This window comes from Balaenoptera borealis (genome assembly GCF_965194805.1).
Source record: "Balaenoptera borealis genome assembly, chromosome: 1".
Classification (NCBI taxonomy): domain Eukaryota; kingdom Metazoa; phylum Chordata; class Mammalia; order Artiodactyla; family Balaenopteridae; genus Balaenoptera; species Balaenoptera borealis.
In genome coordinates this window covers 50,379,950-50,404,135 of record NC_138860.1, presented here as the reverse complement: position 1 = coordinate 50,404,135, position 24,186 = coordinate 50,379,950, and the positions used below count along the sequence as shown (strand labels likewise).

The 24,186-nt window shown below is 38.0% G+C and overlaps 1 protein-coding gene and 2 long non-coding RNA genes across 28 annotated transcripts in view; 2 read left to right on the top strand and 1 right to left on the bottom strand.

Moving 5' to 3' along the window:
- Positions 1-3,341, top strand: part of LOC309605701 — a 139,342-nt gene extending 136,001 nt beyond the window's left edge. The window contains exon 2 of the long non-coding RNA XR_014231510.1: positions 3,256-3,341. This is a non-coding gene — a long non-coding RNA (uncharacterized lncRNA). The remainder of the gene's footprint in view (positions 1-3,255) is intronic.
- ACBD6 (acyl-CoA binding domain containing 6) overlaps positions 1-19,971 on the bottom strand; it is a 224,571-nt gene extending 204,600 nt beyond the window's left edge. For 5 of the 26 annotated variants that reach the window (XR_014246376.1, XR_014246377.1, XM_082398116.1 and 2 more), the window contains exons 1-3: positions 19,457-19,943; positions 12,892-12,956; positions 4,277-4,373 (exon numbers count right to left, since the gene is read on the bottom strand). Coding sequence is in view for 16 of the 26 variants with exons in the window: in XM_082398116.1 (XP_082254242.1) it covers positions 4,277-4,373; positions 12,892-12,956; positions 19,457-19,678 (384 nt within the window). In the remaining 10 variants the exon portion in view is untranslated. Of the gene's footprint in view, positions 1-4,276; positions 4,374-12,891; positions 12,957-19,456 lie in introns of all 26 variants that reach the window. The other 21 variants (XR_014246369.1, XR_014246370.1, XR_014246371.1 and 18 more) reach the window with 12 other exon arrangements.
- A 121-nt stretch (positions 19,972-20,092) lies between these two features.
- LOC309605604 lies at positions 20,093-21,578 on the top strand. The gene is made up of 2 exons (XR_014231431.1): positions 20,093-20,157; positions 20,784-21,578. It is a non-coding gene; the product is annotated as an uncharacterized lncRNA (long non-coding RNA).
- Positions 21,579-24,186: the final 2,608 nt, after the last annotated feature.

The window sequence follows — 24,186 nt, the reverse complement described above, 5'->3', positions numbered from 1 at the left end:
AGAATTTTAAAAAATAACTATGAAAGACATATTTTAGATAAATGATAAACCTGAATATGAACTATGGATTTGACAGTAATATTGAATCAATGTTAAAATTCCTGATTTTGAGAAAAGAGAATTGTACATTATTGGTAGGAATGTAAATTGCTATAGCCATTATGAGAAGCAGTATGGAGGTTCTTCAAAAAATTAAAAATAGAACTCCCAAATGATCCAGCAATCTCACCTCTGGGTATATATCTAAAGGAAATGAAATCAGGATATCAAAGGGATATCTGCCCTCTCATGTTTTTAGCATTATTCACAATAGCCAATATATGGAAACAAGCTATGTGTCCATGTATGGATGAATGCATAAACAAGATGTAGTGTGTGTGTGTGTGTGTGTGTGTGTGTGTGTGTGTGTGTGTGTGTGTGTGTGTGTATACGAAGGAAATCCTACCATTATGACAACATGGATGAACCTGGAGGACATTATGCTAAGTGAAATAAGCCAGACAGAGAAAGACAAGTATTATATGATCTCATATATAGAATCTAAAAAAATTAAAAAGTGAAATTCTTAGAAGCAGAGAATACAATGTTGTTTACCAATGGCTAGGGGAAATAGCGAGATATTGGTCAAATGGTACAAAGTTGCAGTTATGCAGGATGAATAAGTCTAGAGATCTAATGTACAGGCATGATGACTACAGTTAATAATACTGAATACTGGAAATACACTAAGAGAGTAAACCTCAGGTGTTTTCATCACACACACATAGAGAAAAGGTGACTATGAGAGGAGATGTTATATTAGTTAGCTTGACTAACTAATCATTTCACTATGTATATATACATCAAATCATATTATACACCTAAATATACATTTACAATTTTTATATTAAAAGAAATATGTATACACACACATATCTACACACATACACACATGCACGCATGCCCTGTAGTAACTCTTGAGCCCAGGGTTCTGGAAAAAAAAGAATTTCAAAAGAATTCATGACACCAAAAAAAAAAAAAAATTTACCAATTTTGATAACTGCAGTATAGTAACATGTTGAAGTAGTAAAGGGACATGATGTCTACAACTTTTAGTTCAAAAATAATAATAAAATAATTCAGAAAAAACTTATTTATATGTAGTATGTATGTATTTATGAGTAAATAGAGAAAGAATGTTAAAACAAATGTAAAAAAAAACTGATGTAACTAGACAAAGGCCATGCAGAAGTGTCTTGTACTATTCTTGAAACTTTAAAAAAGTTACATCCAGTATACATTAGTTAATAATAATGTACTATTATTAGTTACTAATAAGTACACTAATTAATAATAATGTATCGTATACATGAAATTTGCTTAGAGAGTAGATCTCAAGTGTTCTCACCACACACACACACATAAAACCATGATAAATATGGGAGGTGAGGGATATATTGATTAGTTTGACTGTGATAATCATTTCACAAGATATATACCAAACATCAAAACATCACATTGTATACCTTAAATATATATAATTTTTATTTGTTAAAAATAATAGAAATAAAAGTAAATTATACCAAAATAAAAACTCACCCTCTCTGCCTCCCTCCCAAAAAACTATGTAAGTAAAAGCAAAAGAATTGCCTTGATTATATTAGACATTCAACAGTACATTCTTGAGAAAGACGAAACAAAACACAAAACAGGCAAAGGGTTACATTTTAAAGCACTATTCATTTTATACTTCAAGGTACCATGTAGCTTTGATTTAAAAAGTAACTATCTTGGGCTTCCCTGGTGGCACAGTGGTTAAGAATCGCCTGCCAATGTAGGGGGACACGGGTTCGAGCCCTGGTCCAGGAAGATCCCACATGCCGCAGAGCAACTACGCCCGTGTGCCACAACTACTGAGCCTGTGCTCTAGAGCCCGTGAGCCACAACTACTGAGCCCACACGCCACAACTGCTGAAGCTCACACGCCTAGAGACCATGTTCCTCAACAAGAGAAGCCACTGCAATGAGAAGCCCGCACACAGCAACAAAGAGTAGTCCCGCTCACCGCAACTAGAGAAAGCCCGCATGCAGCAGCAAAGACCCAACACAGCCAAAAATAAAATAAAATTTTAAAATAATAAATTTAAAATAAATAAATAAATATCTTTACTTGAATTTTCCATACACTTAAGTTTACATGCTTTTCTTAATACACATAATGTCAGCTATAGAACAGATAGCAGAGTGATTAGGGGTGGGGATCTGGACTCGTATAAGCATAGGCCCAAATGCTGGCAACACCATTCATCAGCTGACTAATGTTAGAAAAGTTACTAAGCCTCTCTGTGCCTGAATTTTCTCTTTTTTAAAATACAGACAATAATAGTTCCTAATTCTTAAAATTCTTATAAAGATTTCAAAGGGCAATACATGCAAAGAACTTAACACACTCAACATGAGAGTTATTATTTCATCATTTATAGAAACAAATATCAAAAGAAAATGGTTCTTTTAACCTAAAAGATAATGAACCAAATACCAAATCTCTTGAGATTGAGATTATGACCTGCCCATACCAATCAAAAACAAGGGGGAAAAAAAGCTATGAGTCAAAGGGACCAGCTCAGAAAGTTTAAGCTAAAAATTAAAATGTAAATGAAACATACAGTTCCTCTTTACAACTAGATTATGATGTTAACATATTTTTAGAACAATGTAGTAAAGAATCATTTTTACTTGAAAGTATCTTTGTCCAATGAAGATGTTGAAAGAAAAGAAAAAAAAGAAAGAAAGTATCTTTGGTTCTGCTTAGTTTACTCAAGTTTTACAAGTTCAATAGGTAAAATTTAGATATTTTTAAAAACATCTGTAATGCCTGTTTGCGTTTCCCTAAGGAAGAACTACCTAACTACATGGACTGTGCATTTGTAAGAGTCATAGTTAACGGAATTTTACTTAGTAATTAAAGTATTGAAGGTTAAGAAATCATAAATTCTGTCATTTAACAGAAGTTATCAACTCAAATGCCTACATAAGCCAGGCATCAGAAACAGTCAAGTATAAGTCAATAGGGAAGAACTGAGACCACAGTGGCTGGACCTGAAGAGTAAGGACTCATTTAAGGGCATGCAATTTCAAGTCCTGTTTTTGTTTTTTTTAAATATCGTGCCACAGGGAGATCAGCTCGGTGCTTTGTGACCACCTAGAGGGGTGGGATAGGGAGGGTGGGAGGAGACACAATAGGGAGGAGATATGGGGATATATGTATACGTATAGCTGATTCACTTTGTTATACAGCAGAAACTAACACATCATTGTAAAGCAATTATACTCCAATAAAGATGTTAATAAATAAATAAATATCATGCCATTTGTGTTCAGGCTGAGTTCAGCTCAGAGGTGCACCTGTTTTTACCACTGAATTTCAGAGTTTAAGTCCTTAGGAGGACCTTTATGGTATATGTCTGTACGCAAACTTGACGTTCTATAAAAGATATTAATAAAAAGGAATGTTTCTGAGAATGAATACTCATGCACATCAAAAACATCAGGAAATGTTTCAATGATTTCCGAATGGCAGTCGTATCATTAGAGATTTCCTAACTTGGTTACCTCTCCCCCTTTGTACTCATAATTAAGATATACTTTTATATGTCATAACATATAAATCTTTAAGATTCCTTACAACTCTGACACTTTAAGATTCCATCACTGGTGGAATAAAATTCCTTCATACTGGTAATAAATATGTAACAATGTAATAACTGCCCCCAAAGTCCAAAGTAATCTGTTCTTCCACTGGATACCCTAGCATTCACATTATTATTGTTTTATACTGTTACTCTATTTTTGATATGTTTTATATTCTATAAGGTACTTTACATAATGGCAGAAAGCATGTCATTCATATTTTATCCCTATCAACAAGCATTTTGTACTTTCATAGAAAGTGCTCATTAAAAAAAAAAAAAAAACCTTCCCTTTCTCAAGATAATAATATGATCTCAAGTTAAACTCTTTCAAATTCTGAAATGAATTGAGTTTTCACACGACTGAAATTACAATTATGCTTTTAAAAATTCTCTACAATTCAGAGAAGTTCTCAGTATCAGTAGCTGATAATGTTAACATATAAGCAATAGTATTTTTAGATAAATACTGCAATACCTTTATAATCTTTTGATTTGAGAAAATAAAACTTTAAGGATGCTATTTAAGCCTAAATCTTAGTTTTAAACATTTATTTGAGCGAAAGATAATACGTTTTTGGAAAATATTATTTACAATTAGGTCTTACCTGAGGATTCCAACTTGGATCTAATTTTTTAACTACGGCAATGTACTCCTGCATTGCTCGGCTGGGGCTTGAATCACCAAGTGCTTTCCATGCTTCCCTAAAGTAGAGAATATCCAAAATGACCTATCATTAACTATGTAAGGAACACAAACAGTATATTTCTTCTTTTTGTTATTAAAAAAAGGCACACACGTTTTAAGGGTCAGGAGATACAGATATAATAAGCCATGTATGAGAAGCTTTCTCTTTTTGCATTTCATTGGTCCACAGCAATACAGACCTTATCACCCCACCTAAGCAGCCCTTTTAGATATTTTTTTTCCTAATCACCCTCCCCCATGAAATTTTTAAATTACACATATATTGCACATCTGTTGAATTTTGGAAGACAACACACTATTGTAATATCTAAGATTTTAAAACTCCCCCAAACCCAAATTTCAAACCTCTGTTGAGAATATACGGTCTATAAACAATAAGAGTAGTTCCCACCTTACGAATTAACTGTGTTTGTGGCATTTCAGTAATATATTAACCGTTCGTCACACAAAACAATATTCTGTGGGAAATGCTTCAAACTTCTTATTTTAAGATGTGAGAAATATACCTCCCCTTCTGCTGTTATCTCATCTCTAAGCTGCTAGTAGTGGATCCTGAGGCTTTGGGCAGGGACATCAAAAGCGAGGGGAGGGTTTTTTGGTTCAAGATGGTGGAGCAGAAGGACGTGTGCTCACTCCCTCTTGTGAGAGCACCAGAATCACAACCAACTGCTGAACAATCATCAACAGGAAGACACTGGAACTCACCAAAAAAGACACCCCACATCCAAAGACAAAGAGAAGCCACAATGAGATGATACAAGGGGCGCAATCACAATACAATCAAATCCCATAAGTGCTGGGTGGATGACTCACAAACTGGAGAACAATTATACTACAGAAGTCCACCCACTGGAGTGAAGGTTCTGAGCCCCACGTCAGGCTTCCCAACCTGGGGGTATGGCAACGGGAGGAGGAATTCCCAGAAAATCAGACTCTGAAGGCTAGCGGGATTTGACTGCAGGACTTCAACAGGACTGGGGGAAACAGAGACTCCACTCTTGGAGGGCACACACAAAGTAGTGTGCACATCGGGACCCAGGAGAAGGAGCAGTGACCCCATAGGAGACTGAACCAGACCTACCTGCTAGTGTTGGAGGGTCTCCTGCAGAGGCAGGGGGTGGCTGTGGCTCACTGTGAGGACAAGGACACTGGCAGCAGAAGTTCTGGGAAGTACTCCCTGGCGTGAGCCCTCCCAGAGTCTGCCATTAGCCCCACCAAAGAGCCTGGGTAGGCTCCAGTGTTGGGTCGCCTCAGGCCAAACAAGCAACAGGGAGGGAATCCAGCCCCACCCATCAGCAGACAAACGGATTAAAGTCTTACTGAGCTCTGCCCATCAGAGCAACAGTCAGCTCTACCCACCATCAGTCCCTCCCATCAGGAGATGTGCACAAGCCTCTGAGATAGCCTCATCCACCAGAGGGCAGACAGCAGAAGCAAGAACTACAATCCTGCAGCCTGTGCAACAAAAACCACATTCACAGAAAGAAAGACAAGATGAAAAGGCAGAGGGCTACGTACCAGATGAAGGAAAAAGATGAAACCCTAGAAAAACAACTAAATGAAGTGGAGATAGGCAACCTTCCAGAAAAAGAATTCAGAATAATGATAGTGAAGATGATACAGGACCTCGGAAAAAGAATGGAGGCAAAGATCGAGAAGATGCAAGATATGTTTAACAAAGACCTAGAAGAATTAAGGAACAAACAAACAGAGATGACCAATACAGTAACTGAAATGAAAACTACACTAGAAGGAATCAAAAGCAGAATAACTGAGGAAGAAGAACGGATTAGTGACCTGGAAGACAGAATGGTGGAATTCACTGCTGCAGAACAGAATAAAGACAAAAGAATGAAAAGAAATGAAGACAGCCTAAGAGACCGCTGGGACAACATTAAACGCAACAACATTCGCATTATAGGGGACCAAGAAGGAGTCCCCTAACATGGGAAAGGAAATAGCCACCCAAGTCCAGGAAGCACAGAGAGTCCCATACAGGATAAACCCAAGGAGAAACACGGTGAGACACAGAGTAATCAAACCGGCAAAAATTAAAGACAAGGAAAAACTATTGAAAGCAGCAAGGGAAAAACGACAAATAACATACAAGGGAACTCCCATAAGGTTAACAGCTGATTTCTCAGCAGAAACTCTACAAGCCAGAAGGGAGTGGCATGAAATATTTAAAGTGATGAAAGGGAAGAACCTACAACCAAGATTACTCTACCCGGCAAGGATTTCATTCAGATTCGATGTAGAAATCAAAAGCTTTACAGACAAGCAAAAGCTAAGAGAATTCAGCACCACCAAACCAGCTTTACAACAAATGCTAAAGGAATTTCTCTAAGTGGGAAACACAAGAGAAGAAAAGGACCTACAAAAACAAACCCAAAACAATTAAGAAAATGGTAATAGGAACATAAATATCGATAACTACCTTAAATGTAAATGGATTATATGTTCCAACCAAAAGACATAGACTGGTTGAATGGATACAAAAATAAGACCCGTATATATGCTGTCTACAAGAGACCCACTTCAGACCTAGGGACACATACAGACTGAAAGTGAGGGGATGGAAAAAGATATTCCATGCAAATGGAAATCAAAAGAAAGCTGGAGTAGCAATTCTCGTATCATATGAAACAGACTTTAAAATAAAGAATGTTACAAGAGACAAGGAAGGACACTACATAATGATCAAGGGATCAATCCAAGGAGAAGATACAACAATTGTAAATATATATGCACCCAACATAGGAGCACCTCAATACACAAGGCAACTGCTAACAGCTATAAAAGAGGAAATCGACAGTAACACAATAACAGTGGGGGACTTTAACACCTCACTTACGCCAATGGACAGATAATCCAAACAGAAAATTAATAAGGAAACACAAGCTTTAAATGACACAATAGACCAGATATATTTAATTGATATTTACAGGACATTCCATCCAAAACAGCAGATGACACTTTCTTCTCAAGTGCACACAGAACATTCTCCAGGACAGATCACATCTTGGGTCACAAATCAAGCCTCAGTTATTTAAGAACACTGAAATCATATCAAGCATCTTTTCTGACCACAACACTATGAGACCAGAAATCAATTACAGGGAAAAAACGTAAAAAACACAAATACATGGAGGCTAAACAACAGATTACTAAATAACCAAGAGATCACTGAAGAAATAAAAAACTACCTAGAGACAAATGACAATGAAAACATGACGATCCAAAACCTATGGGATGCAGCAAAAGCAGTTCTAAGAGGGACGTTTACACCAACACAATCCTACCTAAAGAAACAACAAACATCTCAAATAAACAATCTAACTCTACAGGTAAAACAACTAGAGAAAGAAGAACAAACAAAACCCAAAGTTAGTAGAAGGAAAGAAATCATAACGATCAGAGCAGAAATAAATGAAATAGAAACAAAGAAAACAATAGCAAAGATCAATAAAACTAAAAGCTGGTTCTTTGAGAAGATAAACAAAATTGATAAACCATTAGCCAGACTCATCAAGAAAAAGAGGGAGAGGACTCAAATCAATAAAATTAGAAATGAAAAAGGAGAAGTTACAACAGACACCGCAGAAATACAAAGCATCCTAAGAGACTACTACAAGCAACTCTATGCCAATAAAATGGACAACCTGGAAGAAATGGACAAATTCTTAGAAAGGTATAACCTTCCAAGACTGAAGCAGGAAGAAACAGAAAATATGAATAGCCCAATCACAAGTAATGAAATTGAAACTGTGATTAAAAATCTTCCAACAAACAAAAGTCCAGGACCAGATGGCTTCACAGGTGAATTCTACCAAACATTTAGAGAAGAGCTAACACCCATCCTTCTCAAACTCTTCCAAAAAACTGCAGAGGAAGGAAAACTCCCAAACTCATTCTATGACGCCACCATCACCCTGATACCAAAACCAGACAAAGACACTACAAAAAAAGAAAATTACAGACCTATATCACTGATGAATATAGATGCAAATATCCTCAACAAAATACTAGCAAACAGAATCCAACAACACATTAAAAGGATCATACACCACGATCAAGTGGCATTTATCCCAGGGATGCAAGGATTCCTCAATATACGCAAATCAATCAATGTGATATACCATATTAACAAACTGAAGAAGAAAAACCATATGATCATCTCAATAGATGCAGAAAAAGCTTTTGACAGAACTCAACACCCATTTATGATAAAAACTCTCCAGAAAGTGGGCATAGAGGGAACCTACCTCAACATAATAAAGACCATATATGACAAACCTACAGCAAACATCATTCTCAATGGTGAAAAACTGAAAGCATTTCCTCTAAGATCAGAAACAAGACAAGGATGTCCACTCTCACCACTATTATTCAACACAGTTTTCGCCTAGCCACAGCAATCAGAGAAGAAAAAGAAATAAAAGGAATACGAATTGGAAAAGAAGAAGTAAAACTGTCACTGTTTGCAGATGACATGATACTATACATAGAGAATCCTAAAGATGCCACCAGAAAACTACTAGAGCTAATCAATGAATTTGGTAAAGTTGCAGGATACAAAATTAATGCACAGGAATCTCTTCCATTCCTATACACTAACAATGAAAGATCAGAAAAAGAAATTAAGGAAACACTCCCATTTACCACTGCAACAAAAAGAATAAAATACCTAGGATTAAACCTACCTAGGGAGATAAAAGACCTGTAGGCAGAAAACTATAAGACACTGATGAAAGAAATTAAAGATGATACAAACAGATGGAGAGATATACCATGTTCTTGGACTGGAAGAATCAATATTGTGAAAATGACTATACTACCCAAAGCAATCTACAGATTCAATGCAATCCCTATCAAATTACCACTGGCATTTTTCACGGAACTAGAACAAAAAATCTTAAAATTTGTATGGAGACACAAAAGACCCCGAATAGCCAAAGCGGTCTTGAGGGAAAAAAACGGAGCTGGAGGAATCAGACTCCCTGACTTCAGACTATACTACAAAGCTACAGTAATCAAGACAATATGGTACTGGCACAAAAACAGAAATGCAGATCAATGGAACAAGATAGAAAGCCCAGAGATAAACCCACGCACCTATGGTCAACTAATCTATGACAAAGGAGGCAAGGATATACAATGGAGAAAAGACAGTCTCTTCAATAAGTGGTGCTGGGAAAACTGGACAGCTACATGTAAAAGAATGAAATTAGAACACTCCCTAACATCATACACAAAAATAAACTCAAAATGGATTAGAGACCTAAATGTAAGACCAGACACTTTAAAACTCTCAGAGGAAAACACAGGAAGAACACTCTTTGACATAAATCATGCAAGATCTTTTTTGATCCACCTCCTAGAGTAATGGAAATAAAAACAAAAATAAACAAATGGGACCTAATGAAACTTAGAAGCTTTTGCACAGGCAAGGGAACTACAAACAAGACGAAAAGACAACCCTCAGAATGGGAGAAAATATTTGCAAACTAATCAACGGACAAAGGATTAATCTCCAAAATATATAAACAGCTCACGCAGCTCAATATTAAAAAAACAAACAACCCAATCCAAAAATGGGCATAAGACCTAAATAGACATTTCTCCAAAGAAGACATACAGATGGCCAGGAAGCACATGAAAAGCTGCTCAACATCACTAATTATTAGAGAAATACAAATCAAAACTACAATGAGGTATCACCTCACACCAGTTAGAATGGGCATCGTCAGAAAATCTACAAACAACAAATGCTGGAGAGGGTGTGGAGAAAAGGGAACCCTCTTGCACTGTTGGTGGGAATGTAAATTGATACAGCCACTATGGAGAACAGTATGGTGGTCCCTTAAAAAACTAAAAATAGAATTACCATGTGATCCAGCAATCCCACTACTGGGCATATACCCAGAGAAATCCATAATTCAAAAAGACACATGCACCCCAATGTTCATTGCAGCACTATTTACAATAGCCAGGTCATGGAAGCAACCTAAATGCCCATCGACAGACGAATGGATAAAGAAGATGTGGTACATATATACAATGGAATATTACTCAGCCATAAAACGGAACGAAATTGGGTCATTTGTAGAGACGTGGATGGATCCAGGGACTGTCATACAGAGTGAAGTAAGTCAGGAAGAGAAAAACAAATATCGTATATTAACGCATATATGTATAACCTAGAAAAATGGTACAGATGAACCGGTTTGCAGGGCAGAAATTGAGACAAAGATGTAGAGAAGAAACGTATGGACACCAAGGGGGGAAAGTGGTAGGGGAGGGGTGGTGGTGGTGTGATGAATTGGGAGATTGGAATTGACATATATACACTAATATGTATAAAACAGATAATAAGAACCTGCGGTATAAAAAAATAAATAAAATAAAATTCAAAAACAACAAAAGCGAGGGGAGGTGAAGACAGAGATAAGAATACAATGAGTAAGAAGGTAGGGACTTCCTGCAGTTTAATACCAAGAGCAATATTTTAGTCCTGAGCCCCCTTCTGCATTCTCCTTTTCTTCTTTTTTGCCAGTTGCTAGGACAGGCCTCCTTCTTGGCTTTTCCCTGCCAATTCTTTCTACCTCCAACCGGGAAGTACAGCCACTGATCTACTGTAAAACAGAACTCAGTCCCACAGTTTTCTCACTACCTGCCTGCTCCTATGATAAACAGAACATCTTTCTGAGGTTTTCTAAATTTATTTTTGCAGAAATCTCTTGAAAGTTACTTGTATACATCATAACACTTTACCCCAAATGTATCAGCCAAATATATATTCTTTAAAGTGAAGAAACTTAATATCAGTACTATTAAATAAATGTATATAGACCGTATTCAGATTTCCCTGACTTCCCCAAAAGGTTCTTTATAGCTTTCTTCTCCCAGTTGAGGAGCCAATCAACATTTACACATAGCACTGAGTTTCATGTATCTTTAGCCTTTTTTGTCTTCCATGATATTGCTATTTTTTAAGAGTCTGAACCAGCTGTTTTATAAAATATCTTTCAATTTGCATTTGTCTGATTGTTTCCTCACCTACAGAGTGTTCTTGCCAAAAATGATTAATCATGATTAGAATCAGGTTAAATATTTGGCAAGAGTAACATATAGGTGACATGTTGTTTACAATTCATCACATGACAGCAGTTTGCCCCATCATGATAGGAGTCAGGACTTAGTAAAAGCAGTATCTCCAGGTTTCCTCTTTGTAATTAATAAGTAAACTGTGGATCAGATTGTGTGAATATTGTTCCTGAGTAGTTTTTCATCTAATGATTTTAACATCCATTGATGATTCTTGACTGAATTATTATTATAGTGGTTGTAAAGTCTAAACTTTTAAAAATTACTAAAAACAGTGAGATAACAGGCAAACTTGGGGAAAAAAATAATGGTGAATTATAATTCTTAAACTAAAACAAAAAACTCACAATAAAATTTACATCAGGTATTCTCTACAACAGTAATAAAATGCCAGTCAGAGAACTATTCGTTATCATCAGAAAAGAAAACCTGCACCAGAATGAAAATCAAAGCACTGCTTCCTTCACTGAGAATGTCTTACACAAAAAAAAGTCAGCTGAACTAAACAGTTGTGCTTAATGACATTATTATTTGCATTCGGGTTCAAGCTCTACATCTCCTCACAGCTGAGTAACAAGCATTTCCTAGACAGGCAACTTGTCCAGGGGACCACATTGTGAAATACGTTTCTTCTCTCTACAACCATATTTCATCTTTTCTTTTTAAACCCTACTCTCTCTACTTTTAATTCCAGGGCTGATGCTCCAAAGTCCTTCCTTCTATAACTAAGGTTCCCTATTGTACGCAATTTCTCTCTTTTCACTTAGACAAGGTAAGAGGAAATAAGGCCTCAAATGATAAGAGGTAATCTTTGAATTATAAGTAAAAAAAATCTAGGAGGGCATAATCTTTTTATGTATTCAGGAAAGAAGTAGACTCAGTATCTATTTTTTCCCCCTTCTGCCCAACAGGGTATTATACGCACTTCTACACCATGGTGTGGGTGGGCAAGGAACAGAAGGGCGCTAGAAATGAGCAGATAAAATTGGGAAGGGGAGAAGAGAAAAAATTGGGGATTTACCCTGCTCTTCTACCTTCCCATCCTCCTGGCCTTCTTCCAAAGATCCCTCCAGAGGGGAGAAGTGGTGACCCATTAGGGGCTGTATGACAGGGAAGGAAAATTCCAGCCAATAGCTCTTTTGGTCCCTCTCTAAGAAGCAATTCATATGTAAGGAATGTGTGTCTGTTGTGAACTACTTATATACCAACATCATGGCATAAGAACCCTTCAGGAGATTTATCTAAAATCGGATTCTTTTAATCTCTCTCCCAACTGCCTATCATTAGCACAGTCTACAGCAGAAAGAGATTAATAGAAAACTAATTCTTTAATCTGCTCACTACTTTCTAATTCCTGAACACCTAAGCCATTTACAACAACCACATTAGATCCCAAGAATTTCTTACCATTTTTGCTTTCCTTCAAAGTCCAAGAAGCTTGGTTTAGGAGTATTGCAATTTCCAACTTTGACCTAAATCAAGCGGGAGAGGGGTAAAATCAAGAACTTATTTTTCAAAGAAATGTCAGAGAAACTTCTAATTTTTAAATCTAGTAACTTCGTAACTATAGGTTAAACTTCGTAACTATAAGTTAGAAAATATCTGCATCATATAAAATAACAAAATTTAACATGCTTTGCAAAAGCAAACCAAAAAACTTTAAATACAGGCTGCTTTGGCTTACTGCATAAAACAACTGTTATCTAACAGTGTAATACATTAAAAAAAAATTTTTTTTAAAAGGGTGACAAACAGTGCATTCCTAAATTAGTAGACAAATTATATATATAAAACAAATTATAAATATAGACTATGCAACCCTTATTACCATTTGTAACGTAGAAGAATTTTTAAACATGCAATAAACAAGCTTTAAAGTACAGTTTATCAGAATTCATCATACCGTCTGTCTGTGTTGATTCTCATAACACTATCAGCATTTTATCTCTCTCAAATTCCAGGATAAAGCACACTATTTTTAACGTGCCCTATTATGAAACTAGTCAATATAAATTTAGATGCTAAAAGCCACACACAAAAATTTTCAAGGTTTCTCAATAACATAAATTCTATTTATTCCACAATAATCTTCTCTTGTTTGTGGTCAATACTTATCTCCAATCCTCAAACACTTGTAGTTAAACTACACAGTAATTATTTTCATTGTGAATAAGCATAAGTGAAATTCATGCAAGTGTAGAATTCACTACACAGCTGGATTCCCACTGCGAGCAGTAATCTCTCTTTCTGATGAACCATCACAGCGCTTACTCTGTATCTCTCTGATGGCACTTTTCACTTTTACCTTGTGTTAGCAAGGTTTGTGTAGTCTCATCTTGCTATTAGAATATAGCCTCTAAGAAACCATTCTTAAGTCGCTCATTGCACATAACGTAGTGTCTAATTTAAGGCAGTAAAAAAAAAAGTTTGTTGCATATAGAATGAATACATTAGGCATGTGTTCAACAAAATACCTATTTTCCCTAAAGCTAAATACCACAATCTGGACCCCACCTACTTCTCAAAGACTTTCCCACTACCTCCTTCTACTCTTACACACTTGCGTTCTGCTAAAATCAAACTGATGGTCTACTCACTAACCAGACTGATCTATACAACTGCATTTAGAATTTTTATTCTATTCTGCTCATGTTATTTCCCTCACCTAAAAAGACTCCTCTTCTCTCAGCTTTTCAAAATGCTAAATCTCCTTGCAGTCCCACTCAAGGTTCAAATTCTAAGAACCCTTTCCATCTACAATGATCTCATCCATCTCTGATTTCCTAACAACCATCATCTCTATCATTTGCTTAGCCATTAATCACATGGCCCTCTGGCTGTTATTAAAATGTACATTTACACAGGGGCAGCCCTGTTATGATGGGACGGGGGAAGAAATGATGAAAGAGCAGGAGCTGCTTTTCTTGAACAATCACCATAAACCAAAAGTTACACATATGTATGTCAAATGAGTCACACAACAATCCTGTTAGGCTTGCTATTACAAATTCATTCTATAAAAAGCTCACACATGAGTAAATCTTGAATTAGGAGTCAAGACTTGACTCCAGGACCGGCAGACACCAAAGTCCAATATTACTCTACTATACAACACTCTGTTTTATATGCCACATAGAATCTAGGCTTCAGTTCTGGCATCTCTAAAATCACTTGAACCACTGTGTTAGAAATATGAAATGAGATAAACTACTAGGCATCATAAAAATAGCAGTTATTACTATTTGTGTTTTTTTATCCAGACAACAGCCAGTGGCAGAAACAAATACCAGTATCTATCCTTCCTTTCTCCTATGGTAATAGAAGCCTCAGCCGGACACATGGTCATTGAGCTGAACATTACATGTGGCCATGCAACTTCTGCCCAGGTTCAGGGGGCTGGATGTATGTGAAAGTGATATAAATATCTTCCTTAAAAGGAAAGGGGGGCTTGTTCTTCCCTTTCCCTCTGCCCTGGCTAGAACATGCGTATGGTGAGCCATCTCTGGCCATGGGAAGAGAATCTTAGGGCAGCAGTTCACAAACCTTTTGGTCTCATAATCCCTTTACACTCTTAGAAACTGAGCCCCCCAAAGAGCTTTTGTTTATGTGGGTTATATCTATCAATATTTACCAGATTAGAAATGAAAAGAAATTTTAAAATATGTATTAATTCATTTAAAAATAATAAACTCATTACATGTTAACATAAATAAAAGAATTTTATGAAAAATATATATCTTAAAGCAAAAAAAATTTAGTGAGAAAAGTGACAGTGTTTTACATTTTGCAAATCTCTTTACTGTCTGCCTTAATAGAAGGCAGGTGTATTCTACTTCTGCATTCAATCTATTGCAGTACATGCTGTTTTGGTTGAAGTAAATGAAGAAAATTCAACTTCACACAGATATGCTGTTAGAAAAGAAAAGTATTTTAGTAGCATTTTCAGATAATTGTGGATACTCGCCTTTGATATCACACCAAAACTAAACAAGTGGCAGTTTCTTTAAGGTTAATTGCAATGTGGAATCTGAAGTGATACCAACAAATTTTTCACACTGTTACATTAAAATCCATTGGTCTTACCTGCACTTTCAATGTATCTTTTATCCACACATAATTTGTAACCTCACTCCCTGAAATATTTGAAAACACAGTTCACTGAGTTACGCAAATCTTCCAAATGTCACAATTCTTTATACGTACAATACCGGAAGTTCACAATCATTAAAACCTCCACTAATCTTATCAAAAATGTTTTTCAGTATTAGGAAGCTGTCAAGATCGGGTGGCAGATACAGATTTTCCAAACTTAATTTTCACTCGAAGGCTCAAATGTTGTCACTGGCAACAAATACTGTCAGTTGTTTTCCTTGAAGTGACAGGCTGACTTCACTCATTTTCAAGAAACTGTATGCCAAATGCTCAAATCTGAACAAGCATAGTTTGTTTATCAGTGAGTTGCTCTGTTAAGTAAAAATCATGTTTCATGTGGGTAGCTCAACTTGCAACCAAAAATTACACAGGTGTTTTTCCTCAAAACAACCAACATAATTCAGTATGCAGGAGAAGTATTTTGTGTGTACCCCCATTTCATCACACACAATATTAAAAAGATATGTACTCAAGAGTTAATACTGAATAAAAATCAATAATTTTCACTGCTTCATCAAAGACATTTTAAAGTGAAACTGGCCTTTTTTTTTTTTAACTCAGAGTACATAGTGGTTAAAAAAAAATAACTACTAGTACAGTCTGCTGCCACTGCCTTGATTCATGCTAACACATCAGCAGTTTTATCTGCCATGACAGCACAGAAAAAAGGCAAATACAAGCATATCTCATTTTACTGCACTTTGCTTCATTGTGCTTTGCAGACACTGCGTTTTTCACAAATTAAAGGTTTGTGGACACCCTGTATCAAGCAAGTCTATCGGCACCATTTTTCCAATAGCATGTGCTCACTTCATGTCCCTGGGTTACATTTTGCTAATTCTCCCAATATTTCAAACCCTCCACTAGCAAAAAGATTATGAGTCACTGAAGGCTCAGATGATGGTTAGCATTTTTTAGCAATAAAGTATTTTTTAATTGAGGTATATACATTTTTTAGACATAACACTTTTGCACACTTAATGGACTACAGTATAGTATAAATATAACTTTTATATGCATTGGGAAACCAAAACATTCACGTGACTCACTTTATTGTGCTATTTGCTTTATTGCAGTGGTCTACAACTGAACCCTTGATATCTCTGATGTATGCCTGTAGTGTCTTGGTATTATTATGAAAATAGTTTTGACTTTATATTCTGTGAAAGTCTGAGGGATTATCAGGGGACCATAGTTTGAGAACTGCTGCCTTGAGGGATGGCTGAACTACAAGATAGACAAAGACTAAGCCCCTGGATGATCACATGAAACAGAAGCACCCTATCAGCCCTAGATCACCTACCTCCAGACCATTATGTGAGATGAAAATAAAAGTTCAGCAGCTGACCCTGTATCCTCACTGATACAGAAGCTTCTGTATTCCCAAATTCAAAGAATAGTTCTGGATCCAGAAAGACTGGGAAAATAAAACTACAGGATTTTAGGACATCGTGAGTAAGTTTCCAAATCAGGGATGATGAATCCTAAGCTATGAAACAGTTATAAAATGCAGCACTTTAACAGAGCATCATCTAAACTCTGTTCTCTCTGATATATATATGATGTATCAAGTGCCCCTGAAACAGAATATTTCAACAAAGTTTGCCAATGGTAAATGCCAGTGAATCAAGTGTACCCAGGTTAAAGTAGGAGGACATGCTGAGTATCCCCACTTGTGCTAGTGCTGAAGGTTCCTCAACAGGAGCTTGAAATTTTCATTGTCTTCTAGTTTCACAGGTGTCAATTAGTTATCTTTTGCTGGGAGAGTGCAGGCTAATGCATGGAGGACCAAACAAACCCTGTTAATTGGTGTGATCTTTCTGAAACTACACTAAAAGATAATTGTGCAGCCATAGGCTTATCCGAGACTAAAAGAGCTATTATGTTATGTTAGGGCTCTGCCTGAGAAAATAAGGTTCACATCTCAGCTTATTTTCAGCCTCTTCCTGCTGACAAAATAGAGTGCTATTTGGAATAGAAAATGTAATTATTTTATGATAAAGGTTGATTTTATGAGAAATGTAATTATTTTATGAGAAATTCTGATCCACCATACAGGAATTATATTGGACTTTCAACTTTGTTATTCTATCAAAGATGCTATTTTTAATACTGCCACAGAATTCTGATAAAAACAAAATATTTAGAAGAGATTGATAAACACTGTGTGCCCTAACATATCTAAGTAAGCATAATCTTATTCTCCAATAACAAGGAATTTTATTTCCAGAAACAGAATATCTCTAACCACACTGATGTCAACAGGGTGGGGAACACACGCCTCTTCCAGACTATCTGGGTGAAGTATACTTGAGACAGAGTGGCTGCCAGCTGACAGGTGACTATAGTTCACTGATGACTCGAATATCAGATATTTAATAATGATGATGCTAATATCAATAAAGATATGTCATAGAAAGAAAAACAATGTTTTTAGGAAATCTGGAGAAAATCAGTCTTATACTGCCCAGAGAACCATCAGTCAGCCATGTTACTGGTCCAAGCGCGATGCTCAATAAATTCTTGTTAAATAACTGGAAGTCTCGTTTTAATGTTATGAGGACAGGATAAATGACCAAAGAGAAAACAGATATCCAGGACTTTTGCGTGAAAACAAATTCTGAGGCCCATTCAGGCGTATTTTCATTCAACACTATAATTTATACCATTTGTTCCTACCAGCTGTATCTCTCAGGTCACTTTAACTGATATTCATCAATCTTCAAAAGAAGATTCATCTCTACTTAGTGTATCCAGTTTAAGAATACAGAGGGACCCCACAACTTTTTTTTTTTTTTTAAAGACTACAGGGGGAAACAGATACCAAGAGGCATAAAATGGGCTGTTATCCAGAACTTCATTCCTTCCAGTGCTCCAAAGAGCTGGAGTTTTCCTGAACTGTTACTTAACTCTCGTGAGCGATTTTTCACATGTTTACATCTAAACACCTCAAGTAACTTTGTCTCTTGATGACAAGCGTCATGATGCTTCTGCTTCTCTGCATCCCCACAGGCATAACACCCAAGTGTTTTGCCATAAAAGATGCTGAACAAGTATTTGTCGATTATGATAAAGCAATTATTTTTCTAACCCAATTACTCTTTGAGGATAAATTAAAGATGTCTCATATGACATTATTATTATTATTATTTCCATACTTCCAGGTAATCTTTGGAGTCTTAGAGTCAGGAGCTACAATCTGGTTCTAGTTCTGTATGACCCTAGGCAAGTTATCTACTCTCTCCGATTTCTCTATTCCTAAGAGAAGGGCATTATTTCATCTGGTGTTTTCTAGCTCTAAAATTTTTATAACTGTATCTAACACAAGCATATTCAGCCAAAACATAAGTCTAAGACATTTAGGGTTAAAAAAAAAAAAATCACAATCATAAAAGTAGTAATACTTTATTTGGCATCGCATCACCCTCTTTATTACAATCATATTATTCTCAGAAACTTTTTTTTAACATTACTACGTTTACTTGCAAACGACCCTCTGGCAAGAGCGAATGATAAATCTTGTTTTGTAAATGTTCTGAAGCTGGTGAAAACGTAAGTGCAAGGCCACTGAGCAAGTCAGAGAAGACACAGAAAAACTGTCATTCAAGGTCAGCTAAATATCACTCCTAGGAGAGCAGACAGGTCCTTTCCATGTCCAGAATGATGCTAATCCTTAGCAGATGATTAAAAAACAACACACACACACATACAAACTTCATTACACCTAGCCACTAACCAAGCACGTTTACTACCTGTTCTTTGGAGGAAAGAGAAGGCCCGTGGTCGCTCTCCCGCATCCACCCCTTCCCTGCGACTTTACCTGCTTGTAGCGGGCGTACAGGTACAAGAGCTGCTCCCTGCTGGCCCCTTGAACCAGGCCTCGGAAGTGCGCGGCAGCCTTCTCAAACAGCTCTGTCAGGCTCTTGGACGCCTCGGTCTCCGGGCTCTGAAGGGATTCCACATCCACGGAGTCGTCCCCCGAGCTCAGCTCTCCGCCGCTGTAGCCCGTAGTGGCTCCCGCAGGCAGGAATGGCGAAGCCATGTGACCGCCTGTCTTCTTCAGACGGGGTGTGACGCCGGCTTGGGGGCCTGGCCCACCAGTCTCCGTCTTGAGCCCGAGCTCAAGTCGGACCCAATCTCACTTACTCGAGCTCCTCGCTTAACTCTGCCTCCCTCTCTCCCCCTGCCCTCCCTGGGCGTGCGAAGCGGGCTCCGCCACCCTCTGCAGCTCTCCCCCGCTGCCCGGTCTCTTCCGGCTACCCCTGGCTAACAGCGCGCTCGGGATAGGCCGGGTCCGTCCAACGGCGCGGCGGGGGTCGGCGAGAAGCAGCAGGAAGTCCTGGAGAGAGGGAGGAGGGGCGGCGTGAGCGCGGGGCGGCGTGAGCGCGGGGCGGCGTGAGCGGCAGAGCACGCGCGCGGAGCTACGGCCGGCGGCCTCTTTCGCACTGGGCGGGGGAAGCGTGGGTGGCCCTTCGTTGGGCACCGCTCCTATGTTGCGGGACTCATGCGACCGCGCTGGGGGTACGCTGCTTGGAGAAACTGTCCTCAGTCACTGAGGTGTCTGTTAATCGTTTCGTTGAAAATACTAGGCCATCGGGGGTGGAGGAAGGAGGCCGTCTATTTGGTAGTGTAGCGATAGAAGCGGAGTCGTGGGAAACTTGGAGCTGAGGACGAAGGTTCCGCCTGCGCCCGCCTCCCAAGGTTATGTGTCCCGAGCGCCCCACATGGGCCTCGGATACCTGCATCCGTTGCTGGAGAGTTTGGTTCTAACTTGAATTGTGAATGAAAATTTGGGAGATGGGGCCTTCAGTGCCCAAACTGTGTGATTGGTCCAATCTCTCCGTGTCTTGCTTTGCATGCGTGCGTGACCCCCATCTCCCTGAGCTTTATGGGACCCCACCCACACCCCAGGGCCCTTAGCACGGTGCTTCTTCCCAGCTCAGCCTTTGCCACTGTGCTTTGGCAGACCCTGAAAAATGAAAACAAAAATGTACTACATAGTTCTGCCCTGAAGGAACTCAGAAAACTGCAGAAACTATAACGTGATTGTGATAGTGTCAAAGAAAATAGTCAATAACCAATCTGTAATAGTAGAGGAGAAGACTTCCCTGGTGGCACAGTGCTTAAGAATCTGCCTGTCAATGCAGCGACACGGGTTCGAGCCCTGGTCCGGGAAGATCCCACATACCACGGAGCAACTAAGCCCGTGCGCCACAACTACTGAAGCCAGCGCACCTAGAGCCCATGCTCCGCAACAAGAGAAGCCACTGCCAATGAGAAGCCTGCACACCAAAACGAAGACTCAATGCAGCCAAAGATAAATAAATAAATAAATTTTAAAAGAAAAAAAGAATAGAGGAGAGTTTTATTTGAGCCAAACTGAGGACTATAGTCCTATAGTCCAGGAGCTAGCCTCTCGGTAGCTCTGAGGAACTGCTGTGGAGAAGCATGGTTTTCAGCACAATTTTATGTTCTTTCAGAAGAAAGAACATCAAACCTGATAGGAGTACATTCCTTCAGAGTTAAAAACAAACAAGAAAACAGATTAGCTTGTACACAGCAAGTTCGTATGGCTTTGGCACCTAGGAAAGGAGCCTTATCATCAAAGGAGTACTAGCATTGATGTCCCAGAAAGGGAGACTTTTATCTCTGTCTTCAAATCGGACATTCTGGGCTTCCCTGGTGGCGCAGTGGTTGAGAATCTGCCTGCCAATGCAGGGAACACGGGTTTGAGCCCTGGTCTGGGAGGATCCCACATGCCGCGGAGCAACTAGGCCCGTGAGCCACAGCTACTGAGCCTGCGCGTCTGGAGCCTGTGCTCCGCAACAAGAGAGGCCGTGATAGTGAGAGGCCCGCGCACCGCGATGAAGAGTGGCCCCCGCTTGCCGCAACTAGAGAAAGCCCTCGCACAGAAACGAAGACCCAACACAGCCATAAATAAATAAATAAATAAATAAATAAACCCAAAGTTTAAAAAAAAAAATACCTGGATTGAATTTGCATTTTTTTACACTGCCATCAAAATATTCATTAATTCATTAATTCATTAATATGGTAATTCCCAATATGTTTCAGACACAGTACTAAGCCCTAGGATACTAGGATGAATGTGATTATTTTTCCCCTCTCTCACTCTACTCCAGTTACATGGGCCTCATGTGGCTTCTCTACAAACCAGGCATAACCCAGAATACTCCCATCTTAGTGCCTTTTCACTTGCTAGTCCCTCTTTCTGGAACACTTTATCCTCAGATATCTACACACATGATTTGCCCTCACCTCCTTCAGGTCTTTGCTCACATGACACATTAGTCAAAACTTCTTTGACCACCTGTTAAAAATCACAACCCCATCCTCACCATCACTCTCTATCCCTCTTCTTCAGCACTTATCACCAGGTAAACTACAATATATTTTACTCATTTATTACATCATTTCTATATAAGTTCCATGAAGACAGGGATTTTTGTCTGTTTTTATCACTTTTGTATTCCCCAGATCTGGCAGGTAGCTAAATCTTTACTGAATAAGTAAATGAGTGAATGTATAAAAGACACAGTCATTGTTCTTTAAGGGCTAAATAGTAAATGAATAAGGACAATAAAATATTACAAGTGATGTGGAAAAGGGCATACCAGGCAGTAGATGTAGCATGGGCAAAGGCACAGTGGTATAAAAATAGCAAGCAATATTGCTATAAGCAAACAGCAGAACTATAGTTAGCTGTTTTTGTCTCTTACCCACCATAAACTAAAAATTGGAATATAAGTTAACCTACTCCTAAGAGGAAAAAACCTTGCTTAACAAAGGCCACATTATTTTGCAAATATTTAAAAGAATAGAATTCTTATAGATCAGTGGCTTCTTTTTACAACAGTAAATTAAATTGTTAGTATTCATTGAGGAATAATCTTCTAGGAAAACCCTGGCCTTTAATCCAACTCCTTAAGCACATTAGTGGGTCTCCAGCATATAGACAGATAAGCAGGTAGAGAGAGATATTACACTGCATGATTTAATTTGCATGATTTAATTTAACTTGAAGTCCATTCGACCACCCTCAAATAGAATAACCAGCAGAATTGTACTAAATCAGGAATCATGACAGGAAAATCAGAGTTCTGACCTTGGAGTGTCTGTGAAATCTGTATGAGCAAAATTTAATGAAAAAAAGTTACACCCTCAAGTTTGTAGGAATAGTTAGATATTTCCTACTAAAAAATAAGCGGGGAAAGTGACTAATTTTGAGACCACCTCAGCAGAGTCTGTTTGACAATAGTGGACAGCTTAACTCAGAACAAGTAACAGAAACTTCTGGGGGATGGGTTTATGGGTTTAGAAACTGACTTTATGATAGAATTTTGTGTAATGCAATTTATCATTATATGGATACAATTATAAGGGCAAATCACACGCCACAAAGCAAAACAGGATTAGATAATAAAAGCCTAGCATATTCTTACAAATCAATACTAAAAGGGTTCCATTCTGCTTGATAAATCTGGACCACAGAGCAATACAGAAAATCAGTGGACTTAAGTGTGTAGAGCTGGCTGACTTCTGTGCCACGTCTGAAACATTTTGTTGTTGTTAATATAGTAGCTAGTACATTAGTGGTGCTTAATGAGTATTATTTATTAGTAAATGTAAGTACTTTAAAATTTCATACTGTTATTTTGACTTGCTAAAAATTAATCAACAATAAATTATTAAGTGCTGACATTAATCTTTCAGATAATATATAAAAATAAGTAAAAAGTACACAGGCTGAAGAGTCTGATATCATCCTTACCATCAAGTAACTTAAATTTAAGCTGGAGAAACAAGATCAGGACTCATGAAACAATTAGAAAATCAAATAAGACTAACATTAAGTGCTAAATCTTGTGATGCAACCTGAAGTGAAATACTAATAGGATTTTTTTAGCTGAATACTCTCACCATAAAAGTCCTCAATCGAGGGACTTCCCTGGCAGTCCAGTGGGTGAGACTCCACGCCCCCAATGCAGGGGGCCCAGGTTCGATCCCTGGTGGGGGAACTAGATCCCGCATACGTGCCGCAACTAAGAAGTCTGTGTGCCGCAACTAAAAGATCCGCGTGCTGCAGCAAGGATCCCGCATGCCGCAACTGAGACCTGGTTCAGCCAAAATGAATTTAAAAAAAAAAAAAAAGTCCTCAATCGAGCACCATTATTTTTCCAGAAGAGGCTCTTTAAACAATAAGTGACTTGTATCAGGCCTTACATTTAGGTGGGTGACCAGTGTACCTAACACCCAGGTCTCTAAGCAGTCTGGGGCTTTTACATCAACTAAAACAACACACTGTGCTCAGAATTCATTAAATGGCAAGGGAGCTATTAGTCAATTGTCAGAAGCTAATGTGAACTATTTGCGGGTGCATCAGAAGTAAAGATCTTTAAGGAAAGTATCCCCGAACTTGAAACTAAGAAACTGAATATTTTCTGATCCATCTTTGTAATCTTTTTCTAGATACAATTACTGGTTTGAAGAATAAAGGATCCAGAAACAAAAAACATAACTAACACATTG